This window comes from Anas acuta, chromosome 18 (assembly GCF_963932015.1).
Source record: "Anas acuta chromosome 18, bAnaAcu1.1, whole genome shotgun sequence".
Classification (NCBI taxonomy): domain Eukaryota; kingdom Metazoa; phylum Chordata; class Aves; order Anseriformes; family Anatidae; genus Anas; species Anas acuta.
In genome coordinates this window covers 5,108,763-5,126,491 of record NC_088996.1, presented here as the reverse complement: position 1 = coordinate 5,126,491, position 17,729 = coordinate 5,108,763, and the positions used below count along the sequence as shown (strand labels likewise).

At 58.6% G+C, this 17,729-nt stretch overlaps 1 protein-coding gene, 1 long non-coding RNA gene and 1 other non-coding gene across 4 annotated transcripts; 1 reads left to right on the top strand and 2 right to left on the bottom strand.

Moving 5' to 3' along the window:
* The first annotated feature begins 2,825 nt into the window (after positions 1-2,825).
* ST6GALNAC2 (ST6 N-acetylgalactosaminide alpha-2,6-sialyltransferase 2) lies at positions 2,826-12,218 on the top strand. Of its 2 annotated transcripts, none has more exons than XM_068654534.1 (10): positions 2,826-3,181; positions 7,248-7,337; positions 7,454-7,502; positions 7,846-8,020; positions 8,770-8,935; positions 9,021-9,159; positions 9,342-9,445; positions 9,550-9,633; positions 10,275-10,374; positions 10,483-12,218. In XM_068654534.1, exons 1-10 carry the CDS (start codon positions 3,057-3,059, stop codon positions 10,648-10,650), a joined length of 1,200 nt encoding a protein of 399 aa, XP_068510635.1. In that variant the 5' UTR covers positions 2,826-3,056; the 3' UTR covers positions 10,651-12,218. The 2 variants fall into 2 exon arrangements, with proteins under 2 accessions (XP_068510635.1, XP_068510633.1); XM_068654532.1 differs by lacking the exon at positions 2,826-3,181 and adding an exon at positions 5,710-5,872.
* A 559-nt stretch (positions 12,219-12,777) lies between these two features.
* On the bottom strand, positions 12,778-16,365 carry LOC137841549 (uncharacterized). The gene is made up of 5 exons (XR_011088652.1): positions 16,226-16,365; positions 15,412-15,518; positions 14,315-14,402; positions 13,514-13,585; positions 12,778-12,861 (listed from the first exon to the last, which is right to left on the bottom strand). It is a non-coding gene; the product is annotated as an uncharacterized lncRNA (long non-coding RNA).
* LOC137841974 (small nucleolar RNA R38) lies at positions 15,601-15,675 on the bottom strand. Its single transcript, XR_011088849.1, has one exon. It is a non-coding gene; the product is annotated as a small nucleolar RNA R38 (small nucleolar RNA).
* Positions 16,366-17,729: the final 1,364 nt, after the last annotated feature.

Sequence of the window (17,729 nt, the reverse complement as noted above, 5' to 3'; positions counted from 1 at the left end):
CCCTCTCTGTGGCTCGTCCCTGTGATGTTTCTCCTTTTGTAGGGAGCAGGGGGGGAATAAGGGGTGTGTTTGCCCAGCGGGCTGGATCTTGCTGGTTTTGCTGCAAAGACGGGCCCCATCAGCTGGGTCTCCCCTCGAGCTGCATCCCACTCTGTCCATACTATCCATTTGGGGCTGTGCCCTGGGGAAGGATTCCCCCATTCCTCAGGCAGCCTTTTGGGGTGAAAGGCAGAAAGGCAGAGCCCATCGCTCGGAGCTGCAGTCACCACGGGGTGGTGCTGAGCATGGCCCTGAGCATCCCCAGTCCTGTAGCTGCACCATGTTCCCTGTGCCCACGTACCCTCCGTGCAGCCACATCTCCCCAAAAACCCCCTGGGGACCAGCAGGGAGCACCCGGGGTGCCACAGAGGCACCGAATTTTGCCTGAGCCTGGCTCTGCAGGGACCTGGCGTGAGTTTTGGCCAAGCCGTGCTCCCACCCTGCTGGGAAGGGGCCGTGCACGGCCTCCCGAGACATCTGCTCATGGTTCGTGCTCATGCAACCACCTCGTCCCCACGAGCAGCCATATGGCCCCACATTCCCTGGCAGGGCTGATGCTGCAAGGCGTTTCTAAGGTCCATGCTTTGAATTTCAGGGAAATTTCCCATAAACTGATATGTTTTTGGCACTTTTTTAAATGTCCCTTCGACCTGTGCTGGACAAACCGGGAGGTATGAATCCTCTGGGAGATTTTTTGAGATCGTTTTCTCCCAGCTGGGCAGTTCGTCATGGCAAAGACCCCAAGGCTTTCCTCCACCAACAGCCCGATGGTGCGGATTGTTCTCGTTTCCCTCCCGCTCTCTCTAGCGATGTGGATGGCTCGGGTTTTGTTTCCAAGGGTAATTACTGGGATAAAAAGCCCAGGCTAAAAATGATACATACTGGCTGTCATTGTAATTTCTTTTTGTGTTCTTTTTCTAATCTTTATTTGGCAACTATCACCCTAAAAGGTTTTCACACTTATTCAACTTCTAAATAGGCACTGCTTAATTTTGGGGCAGGGGCCAAAACGTATTGTAGCATGAAACAAGCAGAGCAGATGAAGGACTGCATCTCATTTTCATCCCCTAATGACAAAAAAAAAAAAAAGAAAAAACAAAAAACAGTGAATGTGTCACCCCGCAAGCAGCTCCTCCACCCCACGGGGCAAAGGCACCAACGCTGCTGCTCACCGGGGTCTGCATTTTGGGGCCACAAACATCCCCGGGTGCCAAATCCCAGACTTTCCCAGGCCACTCGTGGGGAAACTTTGCACCTCCAGGGCTGTGCTAGCTCCCCCATGGCTTACTGGAGCAGTTGGTAATAATTAGCCATGATTAACGAAGAGCCGAGAGCACATGAGCTGAAGCATGGGGTCACAAGGAGTGAATCCCCCTTGGTGCATGGAGGGGAATGGGGCCAGCGTGGTGCCCTCCTGTTTTGGGGGCTGGAATCCCCCTGGGGACCAGGGCTGGCACCTGGGGGACCCAGGGAGCTGCGTCCCCCTGGCTGGGGTTTTGGGACAGCCGTGCTTTCCCTGCCAGCCCCCGCAGAGGGTTACCCCCCGGTGTGGTGCAGCTGAAAACCCCTTCCCAAAAGGGACCCCCCCTACTGCTCCGTGCCTGCCCTACGCTGCGTCCCTCGGGGTCTCTGCAGCTCAGCCTTAGCCCTGAGACCACTCAGCAGCCTCTAATTCCTCTGATTTATTGGCCTGATACTAATTGTGGCCCTAAAGCTGACTTTTGGTTAGGAGAGGATTTGTAGGAAGAAAAAAAATAAAAAGAAAGCCAAAAAGAGACTGAAACAAGGTAGTTTAAAGGGATTTTTGCATTTATCTTTCTCTGAACCAGCAGCATCGCTGGAAGCGTGGCGGTGTGGGTAGGAATGGAGGTGGGGGGCCTGGATCTGGGGTGGGATGAGAAATGTTGGGGAAAATGCACCAGCGGGGGGCTGGGGAGGTGCCGGGGGGGACGTGGGGCTGGATGGAGCAGGGCTCACTGCTGCTGCTGCCCCCCGGGGCTGGTGGCTTCCTAAAAATCCCCCTCCCTCCCCCCAAAATCCCCTCAGCTCACTTTAAATGCCTGTTTTCCCAGCTGAATCCCTTCCCCCAGTGTGAAAGCGTTTGGGTGTTTCCTTTAGTTTTCAGGTTTGTTTCCTTTCTTGCGCTGAATGTAGTTAAACTTTTCTTGAAATGCTCTTTCAAGAATGAACCAGAGGCGCTTTCCTTCCGAAAACACCAAAATGCTTCGTCCACGTTTCCCTCCTGCCCTCCCCTCCCCAGCCCAAACTCGAATTCAGCACAAATTTGTGAATTCGTGTTGGTTGCTGTGAAATTGGGGAATTCCACGGCGAATTATTTGTTCCTCTGCAAAAGCCTGCGGGTCCCGGGTAGCCCCACCAGCGCTCAGGCAGCTTTGCCTTTTTTCCCCTCGTTTCACCCCAAATTTGCTCCTGTGGTGGGGAGCTTTTGTGGATCCCCGTGTGTACATGCTGCAGAGCTGTATCAGGCACTGGGGGCTGGAGCTTGGGATTTTCTGGTCTGCCACAACCACCCCAGCCCCGAGGGGTCCCCGGGTGTTAGCGTGGGCTGCGTGGGAGCGCAGGGCTGGAGGCGAAGGAGAAAGAGGAGAAAGTTACAAAAAAAAAAAAAAAAGGGGGGGGGGGTGGATAAAAGGGGAAAAGCTCTGCTTTGTGAGCTGTAAGTGGGTGGCACGAAAGGGAGGCAAAAAAAAAAAAAAAAAAAAAAGCTCATTTCTCTGTTGGTCTGAGTAAATGTTTAATCCCCAGCTCGGAGCAAAAGCAGCTCAAAAGTGCGTTTTTTCTCAGCAAGCCCGAACCAGTCAGCCCGGTGCCTCCTCCCTCCGCTCACGCTCTCCCTCCCACCGCTCCCCAGGGACATCCGAGGAGCTCTGCGAGGTGCAGCGGGGCCAGGAGGGAGCCAGCCTCAACCTCTACCCCAACGGGTGGGCAGCGGGGGCGGCCGGGGGCTCGGCTCCACGCGGGGCTCCGAACATCGCCTTCGCCACTGGAGCAGCGGGATGGGGTCCCCGCACTGGAAGCGTCTCTGCCTCTTGCTGCTGGCGGCTTTTTCATCCTCCCTCGTCCTCTACGGGCACTACTACGCCACGGTGGAGCTGCCCGCTGGTCAGAGGATCATAGCCAGGTAAGGGCGAGGTGCTGGGGAGGGGGATTTTGGGGTGCTGGGGTGCAGGGGCAAGCCCCTTGGAGCAGGTCATCCCCACTGCGCCCCGGTTTCTTTGCTGGGTTGAGGAGAGATCGCAGCAGGCTCTGCCTCCCCGAGGTGGCCCCGGCCACCAGCAGCACCCAGGGGTGCCCAGGGAGGGACCCCGGGCTGAGGGGGGGCTGCAGGGGTCCCTGCGTGGGCTGAGCCCAGCGCGGTGCCAAGGAACCAAAGGTGCAGGGGCAGCTGAAGGTGCTCAGCACCCGGCAGGACTCAAACCACCTCCAGCAGCCGGGCAGACCGGGCTGCAGCCGGCTCCTTTCCCCGGGGGGGGGTCTGGCCCCACGCTGCAGCACTGACCCTGGACGGGGCAGAGCTGCCCGCAGCCTGCTCAGCTCCCTCGGGGCTGCTGGCAAACTCCAGCAAGTCCCCAGCTCCAGCAGTGGGCATCTCCCCCTTCGTTTTTCCTTTTGGGCTTCCTCCGCAGCCTCTACCCTGCCTGAGGCTCAGCCGGAGTCCCCCTGGTGCTGGGGAGCCCTGGGGGTGCCAGCAGGAGCAGGCACCCTCCTGCCCCGAGCAGCGGGTACCACACCAGCAGAGTGCTACGGGTGCCCCTCGTCTCCGCGCTGGGTGCTCGTGGGTGCTCCCAGAGCTCAGGAGGGAGAGGAGGATGCTGCGGGGACCTGGTCCTGCTCACGACCTGCCTGGGTTGTACTGGGAGTTACTGGGGTGCAGCTGGGTGGGCTGCCCTGGGGTCCCCATGCTGCTTCTTCCCCCGCTGGGAGCTGTGTCTGCGCCCTCCCGTCCTGCCTGGCGCGGGGCTCTGCTCCCTGCAGGAGCATCCCCGTGGCAGGAGCTGGCTCTGGGTGACCGGTGGTGGCGGTGACAACAGAGCCAACCCCTGCCACACGGTGCTGGGGCGCTCACGATTGTGGTGCTGAGCTGCTCCCCACACAGCTGCGTCCTCACCCCTCCGGGAGCCCGCAGCAACGCGCCCGGGAGCACCACGGGCTCCAAAATGCTTCCAGTTTTGTTTTTTTCTTTTTTCCCTTGGCTTCAAGCCGAACCCTAAAGCCACAGCTACAGCAGGGCAGGTCCTGTTCACCTCAATTCCCCGTGTCTACACGCACCCCGACCCCGAATCTCTGCTCGTCCGTAAAAGTTGTGTTAAAGCCTCAGCCCGGAGCAACCAGCGCTGCCCGGCGGCTGATGCAGGGCTGGATCTGGAAGCGAAATCTGTGCGTGCAGTGCTCCTCGCTGCTAAAGCACAGCCATGGTGCAGGATTTGTGCTTTTCCTCCCGTTGGGGCAGGAGGGAAGGGCCAGCAGTGCTCCTGCTTTGGTGCCACATTTTGGGGAGGTTTGCGGGCACAAAGGGGGTCGGGAGGCACCGCCTGGTGCTGGCTGCTGCAAGCACCAACCCACCCCACCAGGGGTACGTGTGGCACTGCCCTGACCCCCTCTGGTTCGGTACAGGGCTGGTGGCAGCAGTGAGGACCCCGTGGAGATGGACAAAACCCTCCTGTCCCTGCTGTGAGTCAGCTGCACCACGGGCTGCCAGCCTGTCCTGCTACAGCCCCATCCCACGCCCTTCCTGGCCGTTTCTCCAAACCCCTCCAGATTTCTGCTGGGACTTCTCACGGCTTTAATTCCAGCAAATGGGCTGGGCACCATCCTGCCTTGGCTCTGCACCAGGGGATGATGCCCTGAGCCCAGCCTTGTGCAGCGGGACGCAGCCCACGGTCATGCTGCTGCTCCGGCTCCTTCAAACAGCCCCGCGGGGACCCAGGAGAGTTTGGTTAAGATAGCGCTGGAGTGTGTGTGCTCTGAAACACTTGTGCACATATTTATCTTCCGGAAAAGGAGGGTGGGCACGGGCCAGAAGCGTCACATTGGGCAGCTTTACAGCTTTACACACCCAGGCTTGGCTCGCTCGTCTGCCGTGGCCAGTGCGCCCGGGCGGCCGCGGGCCACTCCTTTCCCGGGAGCCCCATTGTGCATCCGTCGGTCCCTGGGGGGGGAAGGGGGGTCATCTTCTGAGTCAACCAAGCATCGCAGGGCACGGAGCCACCGAGGCTTCGCCACATCCTGGCGACTGACGTCAAGGCGCCGGGCTCGGCCGGGTTTGGGCAGCGGCCACGGTGCCGCGGGGATGGCACCGGCGGGTGGGACGGGGGCGCCGCCTGGGTTGGCGTCATGGGTTCGGCACAAGGCCTGGGAGGGGATCTGCAAACACCCAGAGCTGTGTTTGGCCACCAAAGGGAAGTGGGAGCCATCACAAGCCTGAGCTGGAGGGGGTTTTAGCAGCCCGTGCTGCCCCAGATGTTCCTGTAACAGCCCAAAGTAGCCGGCACCGAGAGCCTGGGGCTGTGTCTGGGTCTCTGCCCACCACAAAGGCACCAGGATATCAAAGGGAGGGGATGGGAAGGAGCTGGGGAGGCAGCGAGGTGCAGCTGGGGCTCGTGAGCCTGATGGGGAGGGGATGAGGAAGGACTGGGGCAGGGATGGGCCGTTTGGGTGCAGCTCCTGGGGAGGGATGGGAACTGCTCCAGGGGCTCGCTGGCGGGCTGTGTGTCCGTGGTGGCAGAAAGGGGCAGGCGGCCGAGCTGGGGGCTTCGTGTGCTCTGCTTTGGGACACAGAGCTCCGCAGGACTTGGTTCTGGATGGACTTCAGGTTCGGGTGGTGGCAATACCAAGGAGATCCTCTGGGGAGGCGCTGGGGTTGGGGCTGGGCATCTCCTGCGGTGCCAGATGGAGGAGATGCCCAGGGTTGAGGCTCAGCTACCTGTGAGATGCCACCAGGGTTTGGCACCGCTGGGCTGACCCGGCAGGCAAAGAATTTCTTGTTTCTTGAGACTTTCAGCTCGCTGCAGGGCCGGGCTGTGCTCTGAGCAGTGCGTGCTGCCTGCAGCTGGGCCAGCCGAGCAGCGAGGCGCTCTGTGTGCGTGGGGCAGCCCCAGCACCGTGCCTGCTGCTTCGGGTTTGGGGTGGCCTAGAGGGGTGCATGGGGCTGGGGGCGGCACCTGTAGCCCACCCTGCCCCGGTGTGGCCATACCGGGGCTGCTGGTGCTCAGTCTGTGTGAGACTGGGACCCCTTTGCCCATCCTGAGCCAGCCCCATCCTAAACTGGTGGGATGGAGCCTGAGGAGCTGCCAATCCCTCGGGGAACACCGTACCCAGCTCTGGGCAGCGTCCTGGTGGCAAATGGGTCCGGATCAGCTCCGGGACAGGGCTGGCACCGTGGGGAGGAGGCGTCCCTGTGGCAGGGGACAGGGGAGGTGGCTGGGAGGAAACCCAACGCTCGCTGCGCGGGGGGAGGCAGAGCTGCGCTCCCCACCTGCCTCTACCTGTCCCCGAGCACAGATCCCGTAACAAGGGGCCCTTGTCTGCTCCACAATACCCCGCTCTGCCGCGAGCACCTGCTGCCCCGGCTGGGGCTGGCGCCGGGGTGCTCTGAAGGGCCCTTCTGTGCGGGGATGAATGGGAGCCTGTTCCCCGCCGGTGGGTGCCCACCTCCTGCCGCCGGGCTGGGACCCTGCTGGGCCACAAAACCCCCCCCGGGGGTACCCCTGGGGCTCTGGGCCCCCCGAGATGCTCGGGGTGGGGAGCTCCCTGCCGCCATCTCCCACCGGTTGGTGATGCACAGGAGCAGGGATTTATTTCCCCTTTCCTTGCTGTGCTTGCTTGGAAAGCTGGAGGGGACCCCCGCTAGCGAGTACCCAGCTTCAGGAAAGAAAAGAAAAGACAAGGAAATCTTTGCTGGTTTGCTTCCCTTTCCCCCCAGGGTTTTGCTGGGGACGTAGCCAGTTGGCAGCTTCTGGCCCTGCTTCCTTTGGGGCTCAGTGTTTTGTGTCCCCTGAGGGTCCCCGACCAGCCCCATCTCTGATGGGGGCATCAGGACACGGCCCACCCAGCCCCACGCACCCCAGGGACCCTCCCCATCCCCAGTTCCCATCACTTTTCCAGCACAGCACCACGCTTCTCATGGAAAGGGGGTGTCGGGATGTGGGGTCGGTGCCACCTCCCCTCATCCCGGTGTCCCCTTGCAGCCTGCTGCAGCCGGAGCCACTGCTCCTGGCTCCGTCGGGGACCTCGCACCCAGCTGGCAGCCACAGGGCCCTCCGAGACAGCTTGGAGAGGTAACGTGGGGGAAAAGGGGTGCGTGGGGAACCCAGAACAGGCTGGGGGAGCACTGCGGGGCTCCCCAGGCCCCCAGGGACAGGTTCTGACAGCTCCGTTCCCCTTTTTCTGGCAGGGAGTCCTTCAAACCTTCCTCGCAGCCAGAGGAGCGCAACCGGAGGCAGGTAATGCTTGGCAAAACGTGATGTGCTCCTGGTGCTTACTCCTGCCTGGGCTTTTTGTCCGGGTGGGGAAGCTGAGGGCCAACTGGGCTGAAAGCAGCACGGTCTGGAAGGGTTTTTTGTGTGGGGAGGAGCAGCCCACTCCGTGAGCCCAAATCCTCCCATGCCCTGGGGAGCCAGGGGCTGGGGGGACCCCAGGCACGAGACACCCATGCCGAGGTGACCCAGCAGAAAACATGATGGGCGAGGAGCCGTGCTGTCCCTGGGCTTGTCCCCAGCTGGGTGGAGATGCTGGGGGGAAATTGGCTCCAGCCTGGGGTCCGAACCGAGCTCCTCTCGCCCCCAGCCCAGCCCGTGCCCCCGCTCGGTGGTGGAGGCAGCCAGGGCGCACCCCGCCTTCGGGGAGCTCTTCCAGTTTGCCACCCCGGTGCTGATGTGGGACCAGCACTTCAACCCCGAGACCTGGAACAGGCTGAAGGAGCGACACGTCCCCTATGGCTGGCAAGGCTTGTCCCACGCAGGTAGGGCACCGAGCGGGCTGGGGGTGGTGGCAGCCGGGGCATGGGGCGGCTCGAGGGGACTGGGGACAACTGGGGACCCCAGGGGAATGGGGACCGGGGACCTTGGTCCCTTCCCACTCCACCTCCCCGGGAGCAGGGTGGAGGGCACGGCTCTGCAAATGCCACTCGCAGCATCTTGTGACATTTTCCCCAGATAAAAGCTCCAGTGTGTGCATGATTATTAACTGGGGCCCCGAGGACCTCGGACAACCCGCTCCATTGTTGCCAGAGGAGATTGTTTCCCTTCCAACCCCAAACCTACTCCCTGCTCTCCCCGGCAGCCGCCAGCTTCAGGCCTTGGGCTGGGAAGTGCTGGGGAGGGCGAGGCGGGGGGGGCAAAGCAGGGGCAGCTGCAAGGAGGCATTGTCAGGACGGGAAATGAGCGGGGCTGCCATCAGCACCCGCGGGACCGGGGCTGGAGACGTCCGGATGTGTCCCTGTGCCATGCACGGCACCTGGCAGCCGCTGCTTGGAGCAGGATCAGTAATGCTGGGGGCTGTAACGTGGCTGGATTTGGCTTTCTGGGGGTACCGAGCACTTCGAGCTGGTGTTTGTCCACCCCCCCTGCAGACCGCTCCTATACACGAGGATGCCGTGAGCTTTTTTGGGGCGCCCGGCTGTCTGCGCGCTGCTTCGAGGGGCAGGTTTTGCTCTCTCGCAGCCGTGCTGCTGCAAACCTTTCCCTTTTCCCCTGTGTGCCCCCCACCCAGCCGTCAGCAGCACCCTCCGGCTCCTCAACGCCTCGGCCAACAGGCAGCTCTTCGACCGGCGCCGCTTCCCGGGGGGCTGCGTGCGCTGCGCCGTGGTGGGCAACGGCGGCATCCTCAACGGCTCGCGGCAGGGCGAGGCGATCGATGCGCACGACCTGGTGTTCAGGTGGGGCCGGGGAAGGATTGAGGGGTGGCCCTGGGGGTGCTGGGGAGGTCCCAGCCCCGGACACGGCCCCGCGGTGCTCCCACAGGCTCAACGGTGCCGTGATCAGGGGCTTCGAGGAGGATGTCGGGACCAAGATCTCCTTCTACGGGTTCACGGTGAACACCATGAAGAACTCACTCATTGCCTACGAGGAGTACGGCTTCACCCGGATACCCCAAGCCGAGGTGGGACCCCCACCATGGGGCACAGCACGGGGGGTGGGTGGCTGACCCCAAATTGTCCCCTGAGGCCGGGATGCACCTTGCCCCAAACCTTCTCCAAGTCGCAGGAGCCTCAGCCCTCACCCCGCGGGAGGGCAGTGCCCCAAATTCCCCCCCCAGGCCCCGTGTCTGTGTCCCCCCTGCAGGACCTGAAGTACATCTTCATCCCCTCGGACGTGCGGGACTACATCATGCTGAGGTCGGCCATCCAGGGCAGCCCGGTCCCCGAGGGCTCAGACAAGGGCGACGAGTGAGTACCCATGGGTGAGGCACCCGAGGGAGCGCGAGCTGCCCCCACTTTGTCCCCGCTGGGCTAAATCCCAAGTGGCACCCATTCTCCTCTCCCTGCTGCAGTCCACGGAAATATTTTGGACCGGAGGTGTCCGCGGAGAAGTTCAAGCTGCTGCACCCGGATTTCCTACACTACCTCACAACCAGGTGAGGAGGAGCCCAATGCAAAGCCCTGGCTCAGCACCCGGAGGTGTGCGGCTCTGCCCGCCCGCCTCCCAGCCCAGCTTTCTGCAGCGTGGCCCCGCAGCTGCCCAGTGCCAAAACTGGGCTCCAGCCCTGGTTCCAGCCTGGTTCCAGCCCTGGTCCTTCCCCAGAACTGGAGCCACCTCTGTCCTGCTCTCTGCAGACAAGGCAGGGAGATCCCCCCCTGCCATTCCCATTCCTTGCGGTGCCACACGGTTCCTCCTGGTGGGGAGACTCGTACAGCCCTGCTGCACTCACCTGGCCCTCCACTTCCCCAAACACGTTAGCCCATTTTGAACCAGTCTAAGGAAGCAGAGATAAGGTCCAAAGGGATTTTTTTCCCCCTACATCTCACGCAAACCAGTGCCTGGCTTGGGCCAACTTAAGATCCCGAGGCGGCGCGTGTTAGCAGCTTGCAGAGCACGAGCTGAACGTTGGTAGCAGACACCCGAGAATCCACAGACGGTGAATTTGTGGGTTCTTGCCGCTCGGTGCCCCTGCCTTATCGGGGCCGGAGGTGCCGGGTGTGTGTCACGTGCTGGCGAGGCGCCGGGCGGTACAGTTTGGCCGCGTGCCCCCCTCCAGCACCGCGTCTGCGCCCTCAGGTTCCTGCGCTCGGAGCTGCTCAACATGCAGTACGGCCACCTCTACATGCCCAGCACCGGTGCCCTGATGCTCCTGACGGCTCTCCACACCTGTGACCAGGTAAGAAGCCACGGGGCCACCTTCCCCAAACACCTTGGGGGTCCCCTTTGGGCATTGTTGGGCCCCCCCGAGGCGCTCACCTCCCTCTGTCCGCCCATCCCGTGGCAGGTCAGCGCCTACGGGTTCATCACGGGCAACTACGAGCAGTTCTCGGACCACTACTACGAGGTGGAGAAGAAACCCCTGGTGTTTTATGCCAACCACGACATGCTGCTGGAAGCGGAGCTGTGGAGGAGCTTGCACCAGGCGGGCATCATGGAGCTGTACCAGCGCTGAGGCCGGGCACCGGCCCAACGGGGTGACCCCGAGGCGTCCCCGCGCAGCGTGGAGGGGCTCTCCTCCTTCCCGAGGTCCCCGTCTGTCCCCGCAGGGCTCTCCCGACACGGCGGGCCAGCCCGAGGAGTGGGCAAGCTGGCAGCAGAGCCGTGGGGATGGTGCTAACGGGAGAGCCCACGGTTCCTCAGGGATCTCCAGCAACTCCTTCGTGGCGCCGTGAGACCGAGCGAGGACTTCGGGGCACCGAAAAGCGCCGCTGAGCGTGGCTGGCACCTCCCCGTGCCACCAAGGTGTCCCTCGGGGTGGCAGCAGGCCCTGGGAAACACGGTGCTGGTCTGCAGCTGGGGCAAGGGGATGCTGGAAGAGGATGCTGATGAAGTGTACATCCGACCACCTTTGTTCCTTTCAATTTTTTTGAGTTTTCTGGAGATTCAATGCCTTTTCTGCCTGCAGTTTCCAGCTGGAAAACCCCCTTCGCTCCGCCAGCACGCCCCAGCCCAAACGCTCGGCACCGGGGCAGGACAAGTGGGAGGAATCCTTGGCCTGGGGACGAGATGGTCTGAATTAAAGAGTGGTGCTGTGCTCGGACACCTCCTCTCCCGGATTATTTAACGCCTCAACGTCAGGCAGCTCTGGGCTGACAGCCTTAGCTGCCCTCTCTTGTGACAAAACCTATAATGCATGGTGTCAGAAGCTTTTTTTTTTTTTTTTTTTTCCAAGGCTAAGCTATTTAAAAAGGAGAAAAAAATCCTACGAGTGAACTAAAAACCCCGGGTGACCCAATGGTGCCGTGGGAGATGTGTGTGGGCTCCTGAGGATCGGGGTGGCTGGAGGGTTGGTGTTGCACAGCGGGGGGGAGCGCTGTGCCCTGAAACTTCCCCATTTTGTACAATTACAGGAACTTTTTGTAACTTTCCTCCGTGCTTGCTGTGGTGGGTCAGCTATGATGCTCTCTGTCCTTGTAGCAGAGGGGCTGGAGGCTGTGAAACAGCGCGGCTTCAACGTGGGGACGGCTCGGAGGCTGAGCAGGGCCCTGACACAACCCCCCCAGCCGGGCGGTGGCTGCATGGGATCGGATCCCCGGGCACTCCTCCACGCAGCCCGTCCCCACCTCTGATGCTGTTTCTTTCCAGCAGCTGAAGGAGCAACTTCTTGCAGAGATGGTGAGAGATAGCCTGGCCCTTAGCCAGGGAACCCTGCACCCCCCCAGGCTCCATCTCCCTTTGTGCGAGCAAGCTGCACGCAGCTAGTTAGGAGCGAGCTGAGGAAGATTACATCTGAAACGGGCTGGCGGGCTGATCCCCAGTGTGGAGCCCAGCTTGCGAGTCTCAAATTAACCTTTGTGCACATCAATCACCTCACAATGGTACCCAGGCAGCCTGTCAGGCCTGTTCCTGTAGGCAGAACCCCTTCCAGGACAAGAAGGAGCCTGATTCCCGTGCTGCCTCAGTAATGTGCCACCAAAACCTCCTCAAACTAGCTCTGGCCAAGCATGAGCACGAGCCATGTGGCTGTAATCACAGCGATGGGTGGCACTGACGCACATGGCAAAAAGCAGTGTTGTTTTTTTTTTTAAAAGATGAATGCTGTCATAGTCAAGCATCCTGCCAGGGCTCCCAGCCAGCTTCCATGGGTAGAGCTGTGTGCACAGGAGCTGCGGCACTCACACACCTTTCCTGTTCCAAAAAAGGAGGTTTTTCTATCCGCTGGTGCAGGCTAGCCCTGCAGTTAAACATCCCTCCCTCATTTTATGGCCTTATCAAGGAACCTGATTGTTATACTGCTGCCTCTCGCTTCTCTTCGAGTTTCTAAGCAGACAAGAACTGTGTTTTTACCAGTTCTAGCTTTTCCATAAAGTTTTGTCACGGTTACCATGAATTTCTTCAGCATTTTCCTTTCAGCAGAAAAACTTTCAGCATTTTCCTGTAGAAGACACTCAAGCCTGAAGACTTCATCAGGTACTGGGGAGAAGCAGGCAGTGCTGTGAAGGGCAAGCTCAGTTTCTGTGATTTCAGAAAGCATTTCACCCTGAAATCCTTTCTATCTGCTCAAAATCCTTTGTTTGATTAGATACCCATTACAAAAAAAAAGAAAAAAACAAACAAAAAAAAAACTTTAATTCTCAAGCCAGTTTCAATACTTTTGTGTTTTATTCTGGAACAGAAGACTGCAGGGAACCACTCCTTCCTCCAGCCAGCTGCAGAGCAGGTCCTAGTAGAAAAGACAGCGTCAGAGAAGCAACTGTCAGATGAAAAGTTTCCACTGATTTGCATTATTTAATCAAGAGTACGTATCTCAGAAGACTGCGAAGTGCTCTTATGAGCGACAGCTCAGCCTTTATTCTGCATCCAGCTGGCAGAAGCCTGCACGCTGAATGTGATCCCGCTCTTGGTAACACAGCTAACTTCCCTGCAGCCAAGGCTTCAGGGTTCTAAAGCGTGCTTCTCCCCCAAAGCCACCAGCATTAGCACCTGAATCCTCTCTGGTCCTACTGGGATCTTACCAGTGACACAGTTGTAACAGCCACCGAGCAGAGACAGAGCCCACAGCATGCCCAGGTGCCCGTTTTACATCACTTCAAGTGAAGTGCTATCATTGAGACCCTCTGCAGAACAATCCTCCTGCTGGTGCTGGGAGACACCACAAAACGATGCTGTCACTGCCCTTAGCATGCCTGCTTTAAACTCCTGCCCTTCTCTGTTCTCCAAACACCAGACAGCTGTTACTTTTCCCATCACGCTGCCCCTTCACCTTTTTTCCCCTCGCTCTGTGGAAGCCCGAAGCCCCACGGAAGGTAACTGTATTTGCAAAGCAAGCACTCTGCCGGGCTGTAGTAACGTTCCCTCCCCCTTTGTATACTAACCTGTACTTAAGGACGGAGGCAGTCCACTGTCGTCAAGCCTGCCGGTTCAGCCCGTCACCGACCATTATTGATCTGCAAACAAATTCGGGTTCTGTTAAATAAAGCATGGAACTTCCAGCAGAACGCAGCTGTCAGCCGCCTGCAGATAAAGCACAGTTACAGTGTGTGTTCAGTGACTGTACATCGCGTCAGATAAAAACACGTTTCTTATCTGCCCTCTCAATGTGCCTTACCGTTTGCACAAGAGACTTAAAAGCCATTCGCAGATCTAGAACTAAACTGTGCTCTGACAAGAGCAGCCTGCGTTTATTATACTCCCTGCACGACCTTGCCACATCTGGGCTCTTGCGGGCCGGCTGCTGAAGGACAGACGGGCGCACGGAGAAGTTTTTGTGCATGCTCGTGCATCACAAGGGCAGGAGGAAAGCAGGCAGGCACCGATTTTGCCTTCCTGGGGTCATTTGTGTCACTTCAGCCCTTGCAAGATGCAGGAGGGCTGCTGAGGGGAAATACGTAAGCCTCAGTGGACAGTTTTTCCCTCACAGATGAGTTGTCAGACAGGGATAACAGCACATCACTGGCTCAGTTTCTCCCCCATCCTTGGCTACATGAAGTCAAGTTCTACAGAACTGAAGAGCGGAGACGCCCAGATGCAGGCATGTCTGGGAGTCTATGACCTGTGTTCTTCCTGGGAAGCATTCAAAAATTAGGTGTTCTGGTCAGCGGATGAGTCACGCTGCCCACAGATTTGGCGTGTGAGGTGTAAGCCGAGCAGCACACAGTGCTCAAGGATTCTCTTACCAGTTCGACGCCCGACTTCAGAGCTGCCTTCTCGCCAAAGCTGTCCTTGGGGAAGACGCAACCCAGGATTCTACAGCATGTTTTCCTCCTAAATGTAAGATGCAGTGAACATTTAGCAGCAATCCTTCAAGGGAAGTTTGTCCTCCCCTTATAAAACCAGCACCAAGCCACCCAGCAAGAATCGGAGGAAGGTTTCCTTTCTGAGAGCCAATCTTTGTCTCAAACTCAGCACAGCAGAAACCCATCCCTCAGAGACAGGGAGCATATTCCACATTTTCGATCTGTTTTACTCGAGAGACAAGCTCTGGGAGATGGGTGCTATTTAAATCCTCGCTTAGACAAAAACATCAGCTTTGAGACTTCGGTGCTTTAGATCCTTTTAAGCTGTTTCAAGCAGCCAGTGCTACTTTTCCCCACCACACAGGAACATCTTACCACAACTCCCCTTGCAGAGAGGAATAACGCACTCACTTGGGATGTAAATCACCCATGGACTTGAGAAATGCCCTGAAGCAGGTGTCCATCAGCCACATCCCTTCTAGGAAGGGTTCTTTAGTGTGTGCCCCTTTTGGGCTGACCTTTTGGTGTACGTGAGCTGCACCTCCCTATTCCCAGCCACCCAATGCAAGCACAAAACTACCCCAGTACACCTCCAGGTTAGCAAAGAGACCAATTATCCTTTCACCAGGTCTACTCCTTTGACAAACACACTTCGGAGATGAGCTGTGTCAAGTGTCTCCCTAACGGGCTGCCATTCAATCCCTCTAATTTCTAATTCCTTCTACTCTTGCTCATCTTTGACAACGTTGACAACCAGGTGCTCCACAGGGCACCAACAACATTCAAATCCCCATTCACTGCATGCTGCCTTTCAGTCTGAGCTCCATGGTAGCAAAGAGCTGCACACTCAGGTGGCAGCTGCAACAAAGCCACAGCCTTGATTGGCTTAATTACACTAATCAAGCCATTAGGCTTTTATACCTCCTCCCAGCAGCCTGAGAAGGCTATCATCTGACACAGCAGAACAAGTCTTACATCCACAGCCCAACAACAGGCGAAAACTCAAGCAGGATGAGCTAAATGCTGCCGTTTCTCACCCATGTGCTGATGGTGCAGGTCTGCTGCCAACAGAGTGGAAGAATCAGCTTCCCCGAAAGGTGAGTGCAAGGCGCATTTTTATGCTTGCTCGACAATGTGCTGCCACCTGGAAGAGTGGAGGGATACTGAGCGTTAATCCATGTAACGTGCATTATATACACGGAGCTTTTATCTTTTTGTCTGCAATGCTGAGCCTCAGAAACATGATTCCACAGGGGAAAATGTGATTTCAGCCAGGGATAACATAATCATCACTAGCTCAGCTGCAGCCCAGGCCTCCTGAAGCCTGCTCCCAGCTCCTTCCCCGGGTGCCGACGACACCTGGCGGGCACAGCACGCTCCGTTTTGCGTTGCTGGGCGGCTCGGCGATGGGGAACGCTGCCTCGGGCCGCCGAGCCTCGCTGCATGAAGCCTGTACCGACAGCAGCGCTGAGCCGTGCCCGCTGCTGGATTAAATACCCACATTAAATCCCTGGGAAGCAGCCCGGGCTCGGGGAGGGCCGCAGGGCAGCCCGACACGGCTTAGCCCGGCACTTTGGGGCTGGCCCGGTCCCCGTGAGGGGCACAGGCCCGGACAGGGCCCGGCCTTGCCTCCCCCTTCAGCCGGCCGCCATGACGCGCCGGGCCCACCATTGGGGGGAGGGGGGGGGGGCCGCGATCCGACGCCCCCCACAAGACGCGGAGACCTCGCCGCACGGCCATGGGCAGCCATGGCGGCGCGCAAACGCCTCCCGCTTCTGCCCGTGCTGTCCCCGAGCCCCTCGGAGCCGCCACACCCGCGGATGGGCGGCGATGGCGGCGGGCCCCACTTACCGAGCGCTGCGCGGCCGCCATGTCGGCGCGGGGAAAGAGAGAGCGGCCCGCGCGCGCCTGCCAAGTCTCGCGAGAGGGGGGGGGGGGGGGGGACGAGGCGCGGGGGCTCCTGGGAAGTGTAGTCCCGGCCCCCCGGGGGGCGAGGCCGGGGCTGCGGTGGGCCCCAGGCCCCGCGGCGGGCCCTGCTCCACCCTGAAGCCAGGGCGGACCTGAGGCGGTGTCAATAAGAGAAAAATAAAGAAATAAAGACATACACGAGCATAAAGTAGCACTGGGGCGAGGCCTGGCTCCTCCAGAGGCTGCTTTTGCAGCCTCTCCTGGAGTGGGGCAGTGGGTGGCTGAGGCAGCACTGTGGAAACGCATGAAGCTGGGGATAGGAGGATGGGGGCTCGATTAATCGCATTAATGACTTCTAATTAAAACAATCGTTATTAAAGCCAGGGATGTAAGAATGGGGGCTTGCTTAATTGCATGAGAAATAGATGTTGCTGAGTGTCTTTGCTTACTACTGTGCAAATTAATCAAAACAAGGAGTCCCACAGAGGATGTTTCCTGACAAAAATGCCCCAAAAACCAGCTGAGACCGACCTTGTGGTTGGGAGAAGAGCCAAGGAACAGCTGAGGCTGTGCAGAGGCAGGGGGTCAGCTGGTGGTGATGAAGAAGAGTTATCAGCCTTCATCCCCACAGCCCCCAGGGACCACCACTAGGAGACACTGCAAGCACAGACAGAAGGAGTTCACAGAAAGTGACTTCTTGGAACTAATTTTAATATGAATTGGGGATAGGTTATGTGTATGTATAGGCGTATTGGGAAACTTCCTGCACACTTCACTCTTTACTGCATATAACCAAGGCAAGTTGCTGCGTTGGGGTGCATGTGCCTTTGGGAGCTATCCCGCGTGCGCCCGGCTCCAAAATAAGCCACATACCTACTTCATAACTCATTTGCTTCGAGTTGTAGAGTTCTGCCATGAATCGCTCAGAGCCGGGCCCCAGGCTCCTTGCATGGAGATTTTTGCATTTCCATGCTTCTCGCTGTTTGCTTTTCTTGGTTCTTCGTGTGTGCTGCTGCCCAGGGAGGCGCACGGGATTGTAGTGAGCGCGCTAAATGCTTCAAAAGGCTGAACAAGCATTAGCTCATGCAGGAAGGGGCACACTTCAAAAAGGCTAATTAGCTGGAGGTTGGGGATTAGTCAGAGATTAGTTGGTAAATGTATGTGCTGTGCTTTGAATACATGGTGCTTGCAGTGTGTACTGTGATTAGTTTCTGCTGTTAAAAGCCGCCGCGAAATCTACAGGATCCTGTTTAGTCCATGAGGTAATGGAGTGTAAGCAGAACCGGGGAGGGGAGCTGCGGATCAGCAGTATCCACTTTCTTGCCCCAAAGCTTTATGCACCCTTGTGGAGAAAAGGTCCATTATTGGAAATGGAAATGAGACAAATCTGAGCCAGAAAGCAGAATAATGAGTATGGATGAAAGCCTGATGTACAACAGGTGTTGAT